Source organism: Struthio camelus, chromosome W (assembly GCF_040807025.1).
Source record: "Struthio camelus isolate bStrCam1 chromosome W, bStrCam1.hap1, whole genome shotgun sequence".
Lineage (NCBI taxonomy): Eukaryota > Metazoa > Chordata > Aves > Struthioniformes > Struthionidae > Struthio > Struthio camelus.
In genome coordinates this window covers 47,847,570-47,869,034 of record NC_090981.1, presented here as the reverse complement: position 1 = coordinate 47,869,034, position 21,465 = coordinate 47,847,570, and the positions used below count along the sequence as shown (strand labels likewise).

The window sequence follows — 21,465 nt, the reverse complement described above, 5'->3', positions numbered from 1 at the left end:
AAAAACTGAAAAGTGACATTAAACATCTACAGGAATTTAATTTCCCAAACAATATTCCTCCTACAGTAGCGTAACTGCTCTTTAGCTAAGAAAGAATCATAAGAGCTAAAAATTTTATATTACAAAGAAAGGTCAAAATCATAATTGTTTCTGCTGTTGTATTCAGTTTTGGCTGGTTGGTTGGTTTGTTTGTTTAAACAGCCTGGCAACAGCCTGGCATCTCCATCCAACAATCTGTAGATTTGCTATTTCTCTGTCACTGTCAGAAATAAAACTTACCTGTAGATAAATCTTATTTTGTCCAGTTTCAGAACAAATTCTAATAACCACAGGGATGAAAGGCACAGGCAAGATAAAAAGTTATCTCTAATGTCCACAATAGATTCTTACATACCGAAAAGCCTCTCACAGAGGTCATCACTCTCTGGGCACAGCAGATAGCTATCCAAAATAACCAGTATGTTTGGCGTTTGTTATTTATTTGAATACACTTCCAGCTGTCTTGCTAGTCTATATTTGAATTCAACCTAGAAAACAGTGCAGTCTCCAGAAATCTATAATCACATTTTGACTTCATGTTTTCAAAGGACAAGAGTATTTCTTTTTCATTCTGCTATCTGACTTTCTACCATATCAGGAATATATAATTTTTTTTCAGTTAGTGTTACTAAAAGCAAGAAAATCTCTCCAAAACACAGAATACCTCCTGTATGTTACACAATTTACATGGGGCATCACAAAGTTGCAAATGAAGTTGCAAAGTCAAACACTCACGAAGGGCCAGAATTGTGAACTGTAACCAGTTCCCCTACACATATTTTCCTTCTAGATCTCAGACCAATCTGCTCTCCAGCCACCACGGGTAGATAACAGAACAATCAAGACAACAAGCTATCTACCTCTTAAACTTTACTAAATTACATTTTATTCAGCCCTCAAAAAATTTTTACATCTTTTCCATATCTAAATGTTTACATTCTTTTATGGCTATGGTCAATCTTTCTGTAAGCATGTTTCCAGTAGTGGTCTCGCCTATTTCAGAAACAAAGATATCCACATGGCAATATGCCTTGGGAGGTGATGCTATATTTAAACATAGTATAAGATGCTTTTTTGCCATATAGCAAAAGATCCATGGATACTTCTGTTTGTTGCTCATCCACTATAACGCCTACATTCTCTTCACACCTGCAATTTTCAGAATATACTGTCTTTCTAAAGATACAGCCACAAGTTCTTGCGTCCTGAATTTCAGCTCTTCATATCTCCATCTTTCATTTTCCCTATATGCACCCAAGTTACTGTTTCAGATCACACCCTGTTGCTGTAGTGCCTTCACTGTTATTAGCCACAATTTCATACCAAACAATTCACATTTTGGAAAACAACACCAGAAAATAGAATGGTATCAGAAATACTTAGGAGCAGGAAAGGTTACTCTAGAAAAAATGCATGATGCCAGAAGTCACAGATGTAATATGATGAAACTGTAATAACAGCAATAAACTCACCACAACCAAACACATTCAACTATGCACAATATAAATAATCTAGACATTTGGGAGTAGGCAAAATCTTCTCATAGTTCCTTGAAACTGGTTTTAAAATTGTATCACATAAAATATTTTCGGTGTACAAGCCCTGTCTTTATCATAATACTCCAAAAAATGATGATTACTATAACTTCTATAAGTCTTATTTTCTGAATATGAAGTACTAGTAATTACCACGGAAAATGTTTCTCAGTGTTTGTATTTGGATATGACCAAAAAGTATACAAGCAGTATTATTAAGTATCAGCCAAATTTAGATATTAAATAATATTTTATTCCCATTTTTAACGAATATTACTAAACTGTACAAAATGACTTCCACATCTTTATTTGGGGCTTTGTAAAACAAACAAACTTACGTCCTGGAAGCCGCACCTGCTGTCCTGGACCTACTACTACTGAAAATACAGCAGTCAAATCAAGAAGAAATTGCTGGAGCTTACCTGCTGGACTCTGCAGACGTAATGGCAATCAGAGGAGGAATCCTCAGTGGAAGAGTTGTGGGCCTTGGGTTAGTCTCAGTATCACTCTTTTTATCCCAGTCAGCCTGTTCTAATTGCCTGAAAGCCAGAGGGGGAAGCTGGATGTTACGGCATGATAATCTCCGCACAAGATAGGGTTCCATTCCCTGGATCAAGTCTTCGTCCTCAGTGCTGTGATGCAGTGCTTCTTCTGAAACCTATGATCGAGGCAAAAAAAACACCTTTCATGTAAAAGAATATCCATAATGTTAATTTGCTAACACTTTTTATTTCTTTCCATAACTTAATCTCTTAGGCATATTATTTAGACTTTACTATAATTTTTGAGAAAATGAAAAAAAATAAAAAGAAAAGAAAAAATGAAGTAAAAAGTCTTATTTGTGGGAAAGCAAAATATGTGGATGGACCCTAATACAGGTAGATGGAAAGAGAACCATTTCTAGTGTTTAGTTGATTTGGGGCTTTAAAAACAAACAAATTAAGATACTCTGCTATCTAAAATATGTACTTATTCCTGTATGGGGAACAAGAGAGTTCTGTATATTAGATAGATTTCTGTCCTACAATATGCTTACTTCCCTACATGTTGTCTATATTTTGAGAGTCCAATAATGAGAAAAAATTGACTTTTTTCCTCCTTATCTTATATGAAGTTTCACAACATTTCTTAATAAATTCCTCAGTACAGATACCACTGTGTGAAGCTACAGACTTGGTGACATTGTCATGAAGAAACCTGAATTCTAACTAAGTTTACAGATTTTCTACACCAAAACTAATTATTATGAATACAGCATATATAGGTATATACTATTCCATCTAGTTCAGGTATCAATGGCTTCAAAGTCACAGTACTGCCGCTTGAGACTGGGACACTGAGTATTTGCTTCTGTCAAGCTAGAGTTCACACATATGGTATGGTATATACAGTATACAAAATAAAGCAAGCTTGGCAGATATGCAAGGAAAGCTTCAATGGCAATGTATCTATTCTGTGCACATAGTAAGTGCCATTAATGAAACAGCTCTCACAATGAATAATATTAATAAGCTCAATTTATACTCAGAGCTTGAGCAGTTGTTGTGAGCAAACTATTTCTCATTCAATCTTTAATCAGAAAATCTAAATTCATAATTTAGCTATTTTTCTTAATCTAGCTGTGATGTAGTTTAGAAAAACAAGGACTATAAAATGGTATGCATTAATGCATGTATTCCGAAGTAAACAGCAAAATCAATCACTATAAAAATACCAGAAGAATGAATGTGTTATAGTCATTTAGGGAGTAGTATAACTTCAGGCTTGTATTTGTAGTATATGCATAGTGAATACTCAAGATAGATGAATAGGTTAAAAAATAAAAATGAAATTAATTATGCAGTTTGCCTTATTTATGATGAGAGCGTACTGTTGGCTCATATCCACCTTGCGGTCCAATGAAACTCCCAAGTCCTTTTCAGCAAGGTTGTGGCCCAGCCAGTCACTCCCTGACCTGTGCAAGTGCTTCCGGTGAACCCATCCGGGTGCCGAACCCTGCACTTCTCCTGGCTTAGCTTCAGGGGGCTCCTGCTGGCCCAGTCCTCCACCGTTTGGCATATAGGTACTCTTCCTCACTGAGTGTCATCTGCACATTTTGCTGGCAGTTTGCTCCCATATTTGATGTCACTTGTGCCATCATCCAGATTACTATCAGAGACATTTGCCTCTGCCAAGCTTGACCATGCCAGCATGCTACAATTGCACAACATGGGCTCCGGTTATCAATCCCCCATGGTGAAACGCTCATTACCAGCTTCCAGCCAGCCAGATGCTGAGCTGTTCGTCTCCACCTTCTTTAATGGAACCAATTTTCTGTCCACCTAACAGTCTGTTCATCCAGCCCAGATTTCCTGACTGGAACTTAAACCACTTTTTTTGTAAGAGTTTGATCTTTTAAGAGAGAGATTTGCTGCAGTAAAGAATAAATAAAAAACAGGTTGCAAATGCAGGATGGAATATTTGAGAAATCTAGAATATAAGTAAAGAGTTAAGATCAATTTAGAAGCTCTGAAAGTTTCTTGTGATACTAGGGGAAACACTGATACAAAGTAAGAGATATTTGGTGATGCAAAGGTCTCCAGAGAAATGTCCAAGAGCAACTCCATAAATGTACATGTATATAAGAATGAAGTACAACATGCTGAGGGCAAAGACATTTGTCTTTGGACTCAGCATCTATCCCATTATAAGGGTTATGAGAAAGTGAAAGAGAGGCCAAGAAGCTTGTATTTGTGTAGCTTTGTGGGAAAGATGGAGTAGGACATGTATCTTAATGTAGATAATATTTACTATGGTAACACTGTATGAAGGACGAGAAAACTACTAGTAAGTTTGATAGAAACAAAAATAGAATCCTTTCTAATTATAGAGAATGTAGTTACATGATGGTAGAGAGGGTACTTTTATGAGCTCCTTGTTATAAGATGGGTAAAGGTAAACAATAAACAACTGAACATCTAAAGCTGTTGCGGAAGATCTGAATTTTCAGAAATGCAAGCAATACACGAAAAAGAAGAGAATTGGTGTTGGCCATTTTCCCACTGCCTCTATACCATTTCCAGAAGTATAGAAATCAAAATCACACAGCATCAGCACTGAACACACCTTTCAGCACTAACACTCTCTGCAATAATACATGAATGTGAGATAGACAGGCTGTGTACATATATATAAAATGGATTTTAAGGAAGAGGATGATAATGTGTCATATGACCACCTTTATAATAAAAAGAAAGAATTTCGGTTGTCTGATACCATTATTAGGGTAGCATATATTTTGAACTGCAAAAATAAGGAAGGTTAAGTAAGAAGCAAAATCCTTGCCTTATCTGATGTTTATAGGATTGCAAAATGGGATTCAGTATTTCTTCTTTCTTTAACATGAATATGGAAATACAAAAATTGCAACATGCTTAGGAACTGGTGAATTTAAATAATTTATATTTAATAATTTATATTGATATAATGAAAAATTGTGGAAGGTTAATGAACTAAAGGAAATATAAACACATCATGGTGGGTGTAAGGACAGGCCAGTTAAGGTTCTCTTGTAAAGCCATTCAAACTATATTTGATCTTATGACCGATCAAGAAAAAAATGAACTCATAATAACGAGCAAGACCTAAAGACTAACTAGTGTCAGTTACCCATAAGAAAAGTGCGCCTTGAGAAAAGAGAAAGACAATGGCAAACTGTGAGACTAACCAAGGATTAGCTTTAGGAAATGAATGCTTTATAATAGAAAATTAATTAGAACAACTCATTAACATTTTTATATGGCCTTGATTGCCCATCACTCACAGAATCCAATTCTGAAGACAGCTAATGTACATCTCACCAGCACCACATGATGGCAAGTCATTGATGACTTGCAGAGACAAAACCAAAGCATTTTCCCATAAAACATGGCAGAATCTATTTAGCCAGAAAAAAATAAGTGTCATGCTATCACAAATGCTGCCAAGCAATTAATTCCCTATTATATTTCAGCTTTTCTAAACTGTAGACAAAGTGTCTCAGTTCATTTGAACGGTCTACTTGATGCTACCGGCAAACCAGTTCACAGAGGAAATAGGTGAGAACTCGTATTTGCTTGCATGAACTCGCATTATGTTCTTTTTATTCTTTTTATATTGTCTTTCTAACTGCTGTAAAGTTGATCTCACTTTAGGATCAGACCTGTTAAAGCATTTTAATTGAACTACTCCTTAATGTATTTCACTGATACAAAAAAAAAATCTTTAAACACCAGGAAAACAACCCTTATCTATGGTTCCAAGAGTGAAGACTGCTAACTGGAGAATTATTTACATCCAATTGTACATACTAACAAGGTTAGGCTCTGCTATTTCATTTATGTGAGGTGGTAGGTTTTGCTCATTTAAAAGCAAAGTATCATTGTGCTTTGACCCACATGTTCTAGAAGCCCAAATTTTGAAAACTTTATTTACTAGGAGGATAAGCTCGTTTTATAAATCACCTGAACAATAGAAAATGGCAGACTAGCAGCTGCTTGTATTACTTGAATTTAATTTCATTAGGTATGCATATTACAAAACAGTGGTTAATCACATGATCAGTATGTCCGGTTTTTCTGCAAGGTTCTTGTGTTATTCACTGCACAAAACTGACGTTTCTCACTTAATGAGTAGCTATTTAATATTTTATTTCCTCTCACTGTTGTCTGTGACTACATGCTTTACTTAACTACATACTACACAAGTCTTCTGTTCAACACAATTTTTTTCCCCATGGGCTTTTATTAGGTACTTATCATCACAATAGCAAAGTGTTTCACAGACATTAATTTATCTTCATAAAATCAACAGAAGATACAAAGACATCATTATCCCCTTTTTATAGTCAAGAATCAGAGATATAATGAGATAAGCTGAAAAATAGTCACTAATTTTGCATGACTGATTTGGGAAGTATGAGTTTCAGAATACTTCACATTAGCTTGCTCTTAATATGATCAAGCATATTTTCTCTGACTTTAATTTGCAGGAGTATAGCTAAATACGTCTGCAAGCAACACTACAAGCTCATGGTGGACATTCAGAAAACAAGGAAAATAGTAAGTGACCAAGTTTTCTTTAAGAAATTTATCTAGTGTTACATAGTAGAACCAGGGGTAGAAGGAAGTTGTCTCTAGGCTAAGAGCCTATTATCTTAACTTTCAGATCATTGTCTCCTTCTCTTCAAATCTGCCACTATATTTGCTGAACACCTTTAAACTTCTGCAAAAAATGTGCAGAAGACTATAGTCACCATTGCTACCCGACCCTTACTGATCCTACAAGCAGCTTTGGCCTACAGGCTTAGTAAAGCAGAAGTCCTGCCTAGAGAATATGTGATCATGTCACTGAAGTCTATCATACTATATGTACTATATATAGCAGAGTATAAAGGACAAAGGACACAAATGAAGCCTACAAAGGTAATTCTGGCACTGCCTAATTTTTGAGTGCTTGACTTTCTGCCGTAGTGATTTTTATGAAAAATTTTGCAGGTAATGTTTAATTTTCTTTCATTAACATCATGAGAAGTGACATTGACACTGGCTTCATTCTGAGACTGTCCCTTCTCTATCAGACCCTGTACCATGTTCACATCCCTAGTTGCTTTTATGCTCTCTAAGCAAGTATCATAGCTTCACATAGGAGAAATGTCCATGTAAAAGGTTGCAGAGTACGTGTAGGATGTCACTTTTCTTGGTGAGGAAGAATACATGTCATGTCCTGTTCCTCCCTCTCTCCACAGAGAAGCAGATGCAAGATGTTCAAGATGTGCAGGATGCTCAGGTCTGCTCACTGAAGACAGAATCATCATACTTTTTTTCCAAAGGTTTATATTCTGACTGTCCCTGGGCAAATTTTCACAAGGATGACACAGATGCATCTCTGGTCTAAGTCTAAGGTCTAAATTGTGAGAGTGTTAAGTTGTTTTGAAAGTTTTCCCTCAAATTTTAAGGACTGAAAATAGCCTCATACTATTTAACAGTTGAAACATCCTGGGCTAGAATTGTGAAAACAGTTGTCCTAACAAAGACAACTGACAAACATAATTTTAACCAAGGTTGCAATTAAGGCTTTCCTCAGTTATAAGCGATTTAAAATCATATTTTATTGTGGAATTGCTGGACAACTGCAACACCACCAAATGCTGCTGTTACAACAAAACCTCCAAGAATGGCAACCAAATTTTGGAACAGGAGGTATCTGACATGCTACATAATGTGGTCTAATATCATAATCACTAATCAAAACAAAGCAACTCCAAGAAACAGTTCTGTTGTTGACATGAGAGAGAGTACACAAGGAAGAGAGAGTTCCTGTAAAGTGTTTGTTAATGTAATCAGTCAATAAGACATTTTACCCTTTCTTTTTTAAACTAGAGGTTTCAGAGACTCTGTTAACATCCATCCTGTAACCAATTAATTGAATTCCAGGACCTGACATCCTTGTAGATACCAAGTAACCTATTTCAGCTCTTATGGTATAGGGCAGACTTCAGTTTGGGTCATTGTAAGTATCTGCCTCCTTATCTCATTTCTTCCTCTGCTAGTACCTCTGCTAGTATGATGAGTCATTAGCTGGCTAAGTTACTACTCATGAGATCGTTTGCTAGCATTCTAATTAACAGGTATATTTGTTAATTCTTATCAGTAATTGCTTATTAGCAGGCACGGATTTTTGTGTAACAATTGATTGCGATCTAAGGAACAAAAGTCAGTCACGTATCACAAGTGTGCTAGACAATAAAAACAGCCTTAGAGAAGTCAAAAAGCAAAGAGCACAAAAAATATGGCCTGCTTTTTTTTACTTTCTCTGAAGGCCTCTCAACAGACTTAACAAGATTATTTATTTGTCATCTACCCTAGCTTTTCTCTGAAAAACATTCTTTTGGAAGTATCACAGTGTGCATCTCTAATAAAGTGGTTGCAGATTGCCTCCTCGTCAACCATCTATAACCTACCCACCGTGACACACCCTCCCATCCTTCCCCATCTGCTGCTCAGTCTTGTCACATAGATCAAATGACTACTGACATCCTGATGTTTATCCACTCTCTTTCAAGAACAAATAAGGATACTTCCAACTGCTTAAAAACAAACACTGTTGTCACTCTTCTAACAACTTTGAATGCCAGCACTGTGTTCTGTGAAAGAATCCCAGCTGGGAAAAAAGGTACAGCTTCTTAACCTCTGTGTGGGTCCTCGCATTACCACGTCACAGTATACACTGCCCACACAACAGTAGAACTAATCAAGACAGTAGCTAAAAAGGTAGGCAAAAATGATCACCTCTGTTTATCTACAGCCCAGAGGCATACTAAGTGCCAAAGAGCCAGAGGCCACGCTGGAAATCTGTTTTGGAGGTTTGATACATGAGGAAAATAGGTTCTGCTAATGAATGATGGAGTTGTTTCTATCCCACCTACAGAACAGCCTCTTGACTCAGCTCAAGAACTGGTTTGAGTGAGAAAATAATCATCTCTAATAATTCTACCTACTTCTGTACAAACTCTTTCTCTCATTTGCACCAAAATATTTTGGGCAAGTTGCCCAAACATTCACTTGGAAGAGGGATTTATTATTTTATGCTTTATCAGAAGCTGACATAGCAGTATTTATTATAACTTAAAGTATCAAAATAGTTCATATAAACAGATAGTGGGTGAGAACCTCTCTGTTTTAAATGCCAGTAGTAAAAGGTCATAGAGAACAGGTGTCAGCTGAGAGTATTAATATTTGATTCTCTCCTCAGCTTTACTATAGGTGCTCTTTGTTATACTCACAACTTTCTTATCATTGCTATGCCTTAGTTTCTATACTTGAAGAACTTCTATAATAATTCTTGTCCATCTCTGAGTCTGAGATCTACTAGCATTGTTTATTAGCATAGCCATTTTAGATCTAGACTGAATACACTATCCTTCTCTCTACTTTCCATCCCTATATATTTTCCACTCTTTTTTCTCCAATGACCATACTAATACTTTGAAAACGGAGCTCAAGGAAACTGTATCAAATCAGTAAAACTGTTCTTGTTCTTGGATTCTTTTAAAATTTTTATTAAAAAATAACTGAACCTATATTATTCACACACCATTTCAATGTTGTATTTCAGTGTAGCTAGATTCATTGCTGTTTATTATTTGCACTATGAAAAAAGAAAACAATGATGAGTCATACTCCTAATTTCACAGCTAAATAAAATGAACTTCTATACAATCAGGCAATTCTTTCCCTCTTTTGTCTATGATGTAAATATTTTTAGTGGAAAAATTTCTAAAATGTGTTCAGAAAAAATCTGTTGCAATATCTTTCTTCAAGTAATTTGAAATAATTCTTCAATTTAAAAAGTGATTATGTATTTCAGCACAAGTTAAAAGGCAGTAACGTACAATTCTTAGTAATGACATAGTTAATTAGATGGAGATGATAGAATGATGCAAAAAGTACCCCTATTTATTTCTGCTATTGAGAAAGAAGAAAATTATTTATTCAAAGCAAATGAAGAGGACATATTTTCTAGGCCATCAGTAAAGGTAGTTTTCTAAGAAGGAAATCTTAATTCATCAGATCAAATGATTCCCACAGAAAAGTCCTAAAAAGGTTGGCAGTCTCCCTTAGCTCAGCTCAGAATGATAAATTTGGAAAGCAAGGGAAGTCCTAAATGACTGGAATAATGCATATTCTAAGAGAACAAATTAAATGACTTGGATTCCAATAGCACAGTTAGCCTACCAACATCATAAGAAGGAATAAATCATATTTATATAGAGAAATAAATTATATTAATATGAAGACATAAGAATAATCCAGTGAATCTGGCTTCATAGAAAACAGATCTTCTCAAACAAATCATTGAGGTTTTGTTTATATATGCAGTAGAGTTTTGCAAGACATTGATATAAAACTGATAGCAAAAATAGTGCTACAGTAACAAGACTGTCTCAGAGGCTGATACCCCGTGAACCTATCAATCACAAGGCTTTCAGATTCCCAGCCCCAGTTCCATGGGGTTTTAGGCTCCTTAACTTAGCACAAAGATCTGAACTCTAGCTCAGGTGGGGACTCCTTACTCCTGAGCTTTAGTCTTGCATAGGTCTTTCCCAGAGGTAAAGAATCCAGGACTCCAACCTCAGGACCATGCATTTTCAACATCCTCAGCCCAGGCGCTGATTGATTAGACAGGCTTTCCTGGTCCTGCACTTCTTCAACCATAATTTTTCCTGCTAGCTCATTTGTATATCTTAGGGGATTATTTGTCTGCCAGTACAAGTGTTTTGAAAGGATCAGCAGGTTGTCTATGGTTAGGCAGATTCTAGCAAGGAAAAAAAAATCATTCCAAAAGCCAAAACTCAAAGAAAAAAAAAACAAAACAAGTTATTCAGAGTCACAGTGATGTCATATACAGTTTCAATTTTCAGATCAGTTCATGTAGGAGTTTATACTAACAGTACTGAATTCTCTGTTGCACATAAAATGAAGAAAAGCATGTATACAGATTTAGCTTTTGTGGGCTTTACTAAAGCAGAACTACACTGACTGCAGTTTGATGATGCACCATCAATTGTGTAGGAGGACCTCATTCAGAAATAATCTGAAAGCCTGTGGTATCCAAAAACAAACCCATGAACATGCACATCAGGCAGCTGCTGACATACTTACCCAAATGTTCCCAAAATGGCAGTACAAGATTTAGCCTCTTAATGGCAGCTAAAAAATCAAGAGATAATGGTTCACTCTCACTGGCCCTATTGTTTGGTATCAATTAAAAAAAAAAAAACTGTTTGTTTACTCTTTCCTGGAGTTCTGCTAAGTGTATTGGAGCAGACTGCTCTCAACTGCATGAGAAGAAAGGATAGATGAAGCTAGTTCCATAGTCATCTCTGACAGAAACTTAGCTCCCTGGGCAAAAGAAACATTTCATAGTAGAAAAGCTATAGATTCTCTTCTAGAAGTGAATTTGACTGGAATCTGTTCTGCAATTTACCTGAGCAAAAATTCCTTGAGTTGAAGAAAGTAGTTTCTCTACTTCTCTTTGTATGCAGATGACATATAACATTACCTGTCAAAAGTCTGTAGAAGGCAGTATCACACTTCCCACAAAAGATCTTTTCCAGTGTTAGGAAACTACAAGTTGTTCACAGGCTGTTTTCTAGATTAACATGGTTCTTTATCCTCTCTCTGTGAATGGAGCTGAATAACATAATAAGCTTCCTAACTTGTATGAAGAATCAATTTCGGAGGGATAGGAGCCAAATGGAATAAAATCATTTATCATTCAAAATAAAGTTATAGAGAATAGTAATACTGAAAAATGATATAATAGAATGAATTACTGTTTCGAACAGAGACCTCCAGTTGCCCTAATAGGAAGAAACAATAGATTCTGATCTAGACTTAATCTAGCTCAGTTATTTCACCCTTTGCTACTGTGCTGGGATGATGAAAACATCCTAAGATCTCTGAATAAGGAACAAGACATGAAGTATGTAGCAGACAAAAAAATCAAAAAACAAAAAAGCCCTGCTCTAGGAACTTGGAAATTAAATTTGCTTTGTAAAATTTTAAATTTTTGCAAATTTCAGCAGACTGTAAAAAACAGGGAATTACAAAGTTTAGATAGGCAGATGATATCCAAAGTTATTTAGAGAAAAAAAAATCCAGAGATAGTCAAACTAATAAAACAAAATAAAACAAAACAATCTGTTATAATAAAGTAACTAGATAGTCTCCCAGACCATATGTTAACAAGTATTCCTGTATGATGTTAATCTACAAGTAAAGAAACCTGAGAAAAAAATGTTTATAGACCAAAACTTAAATTTCAAGAGCTCTTTTCAAAGGTATAATTTTATTTTCGAAGGTTAATGATCAAGGACCAGAGCTGCCTTGAAGCAATCCTTTTGCCTGAAAGGGAGAAACACTTCATCTTACTTCCTCAGACACAGCTCTTGCATTTCAAGTTGTTTCTAAATCACATAGTAAGCAGGACAATACTAAACCTGAATACGCGCAATTTTGGAGGCATGGCTGTAGCTTCAAAGTATATATTATATTTGCTTCATTTTATCAGAAAAAGTTATAAGAGAAAGATGTTTCTGCATTTTACACTACAAATAAGCACGTTCAGGCAGCTTCTGAACTCTTCATTGAAACTATATCCCAAGGTATAGAAGCCATGCCCTTTTAATTCAGAGAGATTAGATGGCTGTGTGAGCATAGTTTAGAGATCTTTACTGTTTACTAAGAATGGCTTCAATTTTATCAGAATGTCCTGTTTACCTGTATAGTAAGCAATCCACACTAGAAAATCGCTATCCAGAATTCAGAATAAATACCCAGTTTAAGTGCTACAGTAAAATAGATATATTTGATACCACAACAGTTTCTTTGTCTTGCTCTACCCAAGGAAGGACAGCCATACAGGTTAATATTAGTACTATACCTAGCCCAGTATCATCTCTGATGATAGTTTAAAGGAGATACTTAGGGAAACTGCATTAGAAACAGAGCAAGATTAAGAGCTACTGTCCTTGATAGCTCCTACTTTCTTTCAGTCAACAGTTTTAAGATTTCCTTAGGTAGGGGTTGCGTTTGGACTGCTGTATTTAAGAGCAAGCAATAGAAAGTCATGGTTAATTCCATGAACTTATCCACCTTTTTTGAATCTGTCTATATTACTGTCTTTCACATTTTGTATTTTTTAGTTCTACAATTTAATTATATTCTATGTCAAAAAATATCTCTTTTTGGTTTAAACCAGCTTCCTGGTAACTGCTTCACTCTCTATTCCTTTTCTGATAATTCCTAATATTCCGTTTGACTGCTTTGACAACTGCTAAGTGGAGTTGATTTTTTCAGAGAAATATCCACAATAACACCAAGATCTCTTTCCTTGAAATAGATCACTAAAAAGCCATTATTATGAATGTCTATTTAGGGCTATCTAAAGTACTTGTCAGTACCTGCCAACACTGCAAGGCAAAGCATAGAATCTGTTGAAATATCGTAAGACCAATTTAGTGGAATTATTAGCTTAAAGGAGTTTAAATCAATTACTTCAGCAAACGATGAAGTAGCCTTTCTTTCTCAACATATTCTCTTGTAAACAGGTACATATGAAGCATTCAGTCAAAGAATATATGAGAAGAGTCCCTGACAAAGAATCTTTGTTTGTACCTATAGGGTCAGAAGAATTTCTAAAGAGAAATAGCAAAGCAAGGCAGTTCTACTTCTTATTCTCAGGTCAATAGGAAAATAAAATGTCTACAGTTGTATTTGGAAAGACTCTGTGCACTGCTGGTGTAGAACGACAGACTGGGAACCACTTGCAATTGATTTCCTACAGAATTATCAGCAATCTGACAGGAAACAACAGGCTGGGATTTTTTTTTGTTGAGACATTAGCTGGTAAGGGAATTCACATCAAGTTAGATGTTTATATTCTGTTAAGTGATGAAGAAGAACAAACATGTTATGGTGCAGAACAGTAACAATATATATTGTTTATATGTAAGAAACGTAAACAGTACACACAACACAATGAAGTCAGAATTTCAAGATGGTTCTTTTGTAAGTGTTAGTAAGTCAAGATTTATTTGAAAAATCAGAAGACTTGCAGACTAGTAACCAAATGCTAATTGCTGATCAAAAAGGCCTGCAGAACCTCCTGTGTCAGTAGAAGTACATAGGGAGTTCTACTAAAGATATCTGTGATAATTATAAAGGCACTTTCATAGCTAAAAATTCAAAATAGAAAAGACAGAAAGATGAAAAAAGAAGGATTGAAAGTTTAAAACCATTTCTACTGTGGGGTAAAATTCCAAACATCCATACAAATACATGTATCTATGAATAAGCCCATATAAGCCCAAGGAATATTAATTTTTTATATAACATTCTTCTCTCTCCAAATGCTTGCTTTCATTGCAATCAATATACATTTTAAATATAGTTTAATTCTGGAACTCCTATCTACACATAAAAATCGCTGACCTGACTTGAATAATGATTTAAGCTCAGTTCAGCTGAATTTCCAGATGTATGGATGGAAATTCAAGTGCTAATAACATTCAAGCTCTTAATCTTAGAGGGGAGAAGGGTAGGGCTGCCACATCCCTCTGTTCAGGCTTCGCTATGGGATTATTATTGCTTGAATTAATTCAATTATAACTCAAGCTAAACTTGCAGCAAAAACAGTTCCATAACAAGGACATCATATTGACATTTTACATAAGATTGCACTACTGTACTTTCTTCCAAGAAAAACATGTCATTAGAGTTGAGTAGGAAATTGTTTTTCCACCCTGCCAAACTGTTCAATTTTAAAAATGTTCTAGTTCCATGTCAGAGGGAAACACTTTCATCAAAAGCAAAAGCCAGAGATATATACTTCCCCCGACAGTCAGCAGTCCAGAACACAGCATAACCTCTTGGAACATAAATGAGACCCATCTTTACATTAGGCCTTCACTCACCTACTGCCCTTTCAGATGATCGCTAAACTACTGGCTGTGCTTGGGTAGGTCTTTCTCAATATCTCCTGCTGAAATTGATCTTTTCCTGCAAACAGCTATTTGCTGTGTGGGTGGGAAAGACTCACTCTTTATCTAAGTAGGTAAGTTACTGGCTAGTTCTTATTCCAGTTAAATATAAAATAGAACAGCACCAACAGGAAAGTGGCAGAGCATCTTAAACTAGCCTGCTGCATTGGACATTCATGAGAGGAAAAGACCAGAGAAGAAAAGGACTTGAACCTCTTTCGACCAGAAATCCAATTCTGTATCCAGAACAATCCTCATCACTCAGATATTCATCAGAACTGGCATGTTTGTAGGAAGAGTTTCACTTTGACAAATTGTTTTTTTCTAATGATAAAAGTAAATTTAAAAGGTCACCATATAAGTGTTATGGGACCTTGAACACACACACACACATGCAAATACAGTCAGTGTCTGCACAATAATAAAAAGGAAGTGTTATAATGCGGGACATGCTCTGCTTCAGAATAACTTATCAGTTCTGTATATTTATCCAGCAAACCCAGGAAGGCAGGGGTAGCCTCTCATTGCCTACAAAATGTTGTATACAGCAACTACAGTAAGACTCACTGGAGACAATGATTCAGCAACTACTCTCTGCTGCAGTTACTTCGACAAGAAAAAAGATTACTTTTTCTTTTGAGCAGAATTCCGTAAGGAGGCAGAGAGCAACACAGTATATTACTCATTAAAATTAATTTTCTAGGACTGTGTGTGTATCTGATCATTTTCTTAATTTGTCATACAGAGGTCCAAAAGGCAAAGGCATACTGCTTTGTAGTTCTGATATATTGGATTTGACATTAAAAAGCAAAAACATTTGTTCATATGAATGCCCTGTATGACATGGCCTTCCAGAACATTTGTAAGTAGGACTGAAACAGTGATACAACAAGTGCTCCACTGGATTTCAATACAGTGGGCAAATCCAGCCACGGACCTCTACCATGGCATGATCACAGCAAAAACATACCTGTTCATCGCTATCAGTCAAGACTGGACAGAGGGAGCTGAGACTAGCATACACATTTGCAGGCACTAGTAAGCCCAGCCTCTGCCTTGCTGTGTTGCAGGTGTTAGAGATCACAACAGGGAAGGGAAAGAAAGAAAGAACAGCAAATATGATACACCAGCTCTTGACTTTCGTGCAGCACAGGCATGGCAGCATCTTACCAAGACAGTATGAAGAGGAATGTGGAATCCCTTCCCTTGCACTTCAGTATCCCTGAACTTTGCCTAGTTACTTAGGCTTGCCAAAGGCATGGGATAGAAGAAGAGGAGAAAAGGATTTTTCTCTGTATAATACAGACATACCCTGTGAAGACACAGTTATGCTACTGGCATGTAGGTACAAAGCTAAGAAAGCAGAGTATTAGGAGAGCAGAGTGCCCCATGACTCCTGTGCTGGAAAATAGGTTCCATTTTTTTGTATTATGCTAACTGATGCAGCTCAGTTACCAGTATCAGTTATGCTAACTGATGCAGCAGATACTGCTGCTCTAACATATCAAGGTAATAAAATTTATCATCATTTTAGGTTATATTTTAATATTTTACATTAGATTGGAAAAATACTTTTATATATACTAGCGTCCACTGGCAAAAGTACTGTATTTTTTAAAGATGATTGGTAGCTATTTTCTGAATAATCTCATTCGGTTCTTTGGGATTTGCACAAAAATTTTAATAAGCCTTCCTCTTAGGCACCCATGCATATGTCACACTACTTTTTGCTTCTAATTTATATTTTGCTTCTGAGGTCCCCTTAACCTTAAAAGAAATAGCCTACCCTTGTTGGAAATCTGTGCAATTTCTCTCCACTGCAAATCTCTTTCCTCACATTACTCTTTGTGCTGATGTTCTGAAATCCAAAGCAATGTAATAGATGAGTCATCTTCAATTATCAGACACTCATCTATTCACTCTTTGAATTCTGAGGTCCTTTATTTGAAATTTACCCTTGGTCTCCAGTTTCATCTTAATTCATATTTTATATTATTTCTAGCTGATTTATTTTTTTCCGTATTCCATGATTAAATTACCAGTACTTTATTAGAACTTTTTGCTAGACTATGTCACTAGATTTATTACTTAAAATCACTAACGTGAAGAGTTATTATTATTTATAACAGCCACATCATTCATCTGCATTCATATTTTTGTCTTTAGGGTGTGGGAGTACTCAAAAGATACCCTTACCACTAGACAACTTCACAATTTCTTCTGTATCCATGTTCATCTTTTGACTTTTTCACGGGAGAACACGCTGTTCTGCTCTGAAACCACTACAGTATGCAAGCACCTCTCAGTCTTATTTTGTCTACAAATTGCACACTACTCTTTATATGCAGAACTTCACATAAACCTGCATGTCCTGAGTCTTATTTAAGATATAAGATAATATACATATATATTCCATTTTTCATGCCCTCTGTCTCATCTCCTGTAAAAAGCAGTGGCATTTCTTCTTCAGTTACATAGGATTTTTTTCTCCAGCTCCCATAGTAAATATTCTGTGGGAGTAAGTCTTACACACCCAAAATTATTTTGTCACATGTCAGTGAATCCTTAAGATTAGCAAAATTAAAGCTTACTGCCAGTGTTTGAAATCCGTGACATTCCAGACAATATTTTCTTTTCACTTTTCACTATTGTGAAAAGTTTCTCTCTTCACTGTTTCACTCTTTTTCAGGGTTATAGCATGTATGACTTTACTTATGACTTTATCCAGATTTGTCATACTTGCTCTTTGCTTTGTTTCAAATTGAACATTGTAATGCTGTTTCCACAAGAGGGTGAGGCACAATATTTCTTTTCTTTCCTACACACCAGTACTAATTCTTTACAGTCAGAATCTTTTCTCCATGTTCTCTACATATGGAAGACATTGTTTAAATTATGATTTGATTTGTTTAGGGTATTTTCATCATTATTTTTGCTTAACTATTTCTATGTGTTTTTCAGGTCATCATTTTATCGACATTTTTTAAGCTCTTGCTACTTCCATCTAAATTAAAGGAATATCATGCATTTTCTTTTTAAATGCTAGCTACAGTCTTTGATGAGCTTAGCGTGTCAGGCAAGATTTTAACTTTCTTTCCATCACTGCAATAGCTCTGTTCTTTCCTCTTGAGCTAGATGCGATATCTCATTTTGGAACAAACTTATTATTTGGTTCCCTATATCACTAAAAGAGTCATGCTGATAGGAGGAAATTTAAAGTGCGCTGATAATACCTCGTTACCGTATGGTCACAGAAACTCTCTCCAGCATGATACTTGCACTACTGAAGATGATGAAAAATTACTGGCACTCATCTCCTTGCCATTGCAGTAAAACATGTACACAGTAAGACCCATGAAATAGGTCTTAAGGCCTCCCTCCTTCATAGAACTCTATCCACAGGTGAACTACTCCAAGTGTTTGACACTTAGGTCTACTTAAGACAAGTCGTGTATAGGCAGAAGAAAATCCTTATGTGTCTCAGACCTCAGCCCTTTGTCCATATTTCTAGACCGAATGTGGACTCCTTTCAGGCCAGGAATTGTTTTTGTAAGTTGGAAGCCTCTACCAACCACTGATATTTTTGAGGCCTTTCCTGAGAGCAGCAGAAGCCATTCTCTCAGTCTAGTAGATGAGGATTTTTCCCTTTGGAACATAGTTTCTTTCATGGCAGAAATGAAAGAACATGAGGAAGAAGGAAGTCCCATTAAACTTCAAAAGAAATAACCCTGCGCCCAACCCATTTTCCCACCTTGTGTAACAATAAATACCACACAGCAAATACTGTCACACATCAGTGAAACCAGAAACAGGGCAAATTCTTGCTTTGCTAGTACATCAGATTGCCATTATGTGGTAGCCCTTGTTGTCTTTTAAAAAAACTAATAACTAAATCCAAAATCATATAAATAAAACCTAGTACAATTTTAGCTTTGTTCTATGATATATTTAACCATCAACACAAGACATCAAATTCATCTATGATAAAACATACTGTTTTATTGATATTATCCTTACTGTACTAGTATTGTACTATATTAGCCTTACTATACCTGTTCTAGGTATGGACACACATCTAGTCTTTATTAAACCAAGATGATCAAGATCATGTTATGCTGAATACTAACTGCAATGACATAGAAGGAATTCATTTAGATCCAGCCAAGCTGAATGCAAACTGGAAATGGGTTTGCAAGACTCTGCTTGATGTATATTTTGAAGTACTAACAATGTTTCATGGTGTTCCATAAATCTGCACCAAATAGTTGCTCATCTTTTACTCAGATACTCCTGAACTTTAAAGATAGAATGCTAATAAAGAAGTACTACAATGTATATCAGATCTATACCAAATTCAGATAAGACAGTAAATAGTCTTCAGTTGTCATAAAAAGTTAGAAGGGTACATTACGTTTCAAGGTAAAGCCTTTTTTAATAGCATGAACATTAATTTAATCGGAATTTATTTAATCAGTTTCTCCCAAATATCTCTGCGTATTTAATACCTAAACGCCACTGTACTGCAGAATACTGTGTAACTCTTCCCAAGGAAAACATAAACTTAGGAGAAAGAAATAATTATAGTAGCTTATCTCAAAGTGTGTTCTCATAGTTTAGGGAGTCAACAAAGGATTTATGAGAATAAACTTACGTCTGATCACTTTATAACAAAGTACAAAATCTTCCCCTGAAGCTTTAAACAGATATTGTTTTGTGGTTACAAATCACAATACATAAATTTCTGAAAAGTCATCTTCTTGCTCTGGGATGCACACAGCATACTTGGAAGAAATTGTAGTTCACCTTTAGAAAAAGCATAACTGATACAACAGAAACTACACTCTGAATAGCTAGCCATTAATAAATCAAACTTAAAATCTCCTTGATACATACTATTCAAGTAGTTAGTATTCATTTCATTTAGTATTCAACACTAAATATTCTCCGGGTTTTCTTCATTCCAGACTTGTCCAGTACAGGCCAAATGTAGTCCTGTACGGTTTTAGATACTAATCCCACAAAAATAATTAGACCTGTTGTCAATTACTAGGCAGCACTGCTCTACATACTGTCTACAGAATTGTCTGACAGCTAGAATTCTGAATGTAAATATCTGGTATAGGTAAAAAGATACATTAAAATACTAAAAAAAAAGAACAGGTTATCCTTGCAAACATCAAGCTTGTTCCTTAGATAACTGTATGTAAAATCTACCTTCAGGCCTATAGTAATTTCAATGTTGCACAATTCCTTGGAAATAAATAAACCATGAGTTATACTACCAAAGGATTAGAGCAAGAGTCCTCTTTCCAAAAAAAAAAAAAAAAAACTCCTTGAATCTTTTTTTCTTCTTCTCTCTTTTTTTTTAAAAAAGAACACCTTGGCAGTACCTTGCAGTCAAGACTTTTTCTTCCTCCTGTTTCCTTTATAAGGACTAGAAGTTACCTTTCCTAATATAGAGCTGAGATGTTTGTGCAGTCATATTATCCCAGGATCTGAAGTTTTGATAAAATCATTATCATGAGATTTATGATATAACTGTAATACTATTTTAATTACTTGATGACATGTACTATGATAAGAAATTTCAGCAACCCATCCAAGCAGTCTGTGTAAGCTGTAACAGATGAGAACTCAGCCTCTCTTGATGAGTTCTGGTTTCACTCACGTCATTCAAAACTGAGAAGCACAAAATCCAGCTTAAGCTTTCTATCAGGGAATTCACTAATTCTTAGACAAGATTTCTCCTGAAAGGATCATCCTGAACTGGAATACAGCTTTCTAACACAATGAATGAGCAACATCTCTATATCAAATGAGACAGTCACCTGCTGACATACCACCTGGCTTCAGGGGACAAAAGCAATTATCCACAAACAGTTCCATTCTCCAAAAGTGAGCAGTTTCCATTTCAGTTATGACAGCAAGGTGTTAATGAATGCAGGAGGGCATGAGTGAGCCTACACTCTGCTTCCAGAAGCGTGAAGAGAATCTCAATTCGATAAAAACATAACACCTCTTTCCCAGGAGCATGCTTCCTAAGTTCACACATGCAAAGCTCCTTGCAGATTTCATTAGGGGAGAGAAAGTAACCATAGTGCTAGCTAGTCGCAAAAGTTGACATCATAGCAACCTCTGAGCACATACTCATTTTAAAAATGTTCCAGTATGCAGAATTTCTAATTGGTTTATACTGCTTTTTTAGTTTGCTCTATTTTTGCTGTTTTCTACCTTTTCCCTTTTTTTTTTTTTTTAAGAAGCTTGCCCTAGGAAATTTCATGCTGGATTTATTTACAGTAGGATAAAAGAAAAATTCAGCACAAGACTGTT

At 35.7% G+C, this 21,465-nt stretch overlaps 1 protein-coding gene across 1 annotated transcript in view; it reads right to left on the bottom strand.

Annotated features, from left to right (window-relative positions):
* The window catches only part of LOC138064333 (3',5'-cyclic-AMP phosphodiesterase 4D-like), a 182,368-nt gene that overhangs the window by 20,289 nt on the left and 140,614 nt on the right, over positions 1-21,465 (bottom strand). Inside the window, exon 3 of the mRNA XM_068926377.1 lies at positions 1,997-2,232. Coding sequence (XP_068782478.1) covers positions 1,997-2,232 — 236 coding nt within the window. The remainder of the gene's footprint in view (positions 1-1,996; positions 2,233-21,465) is intronic.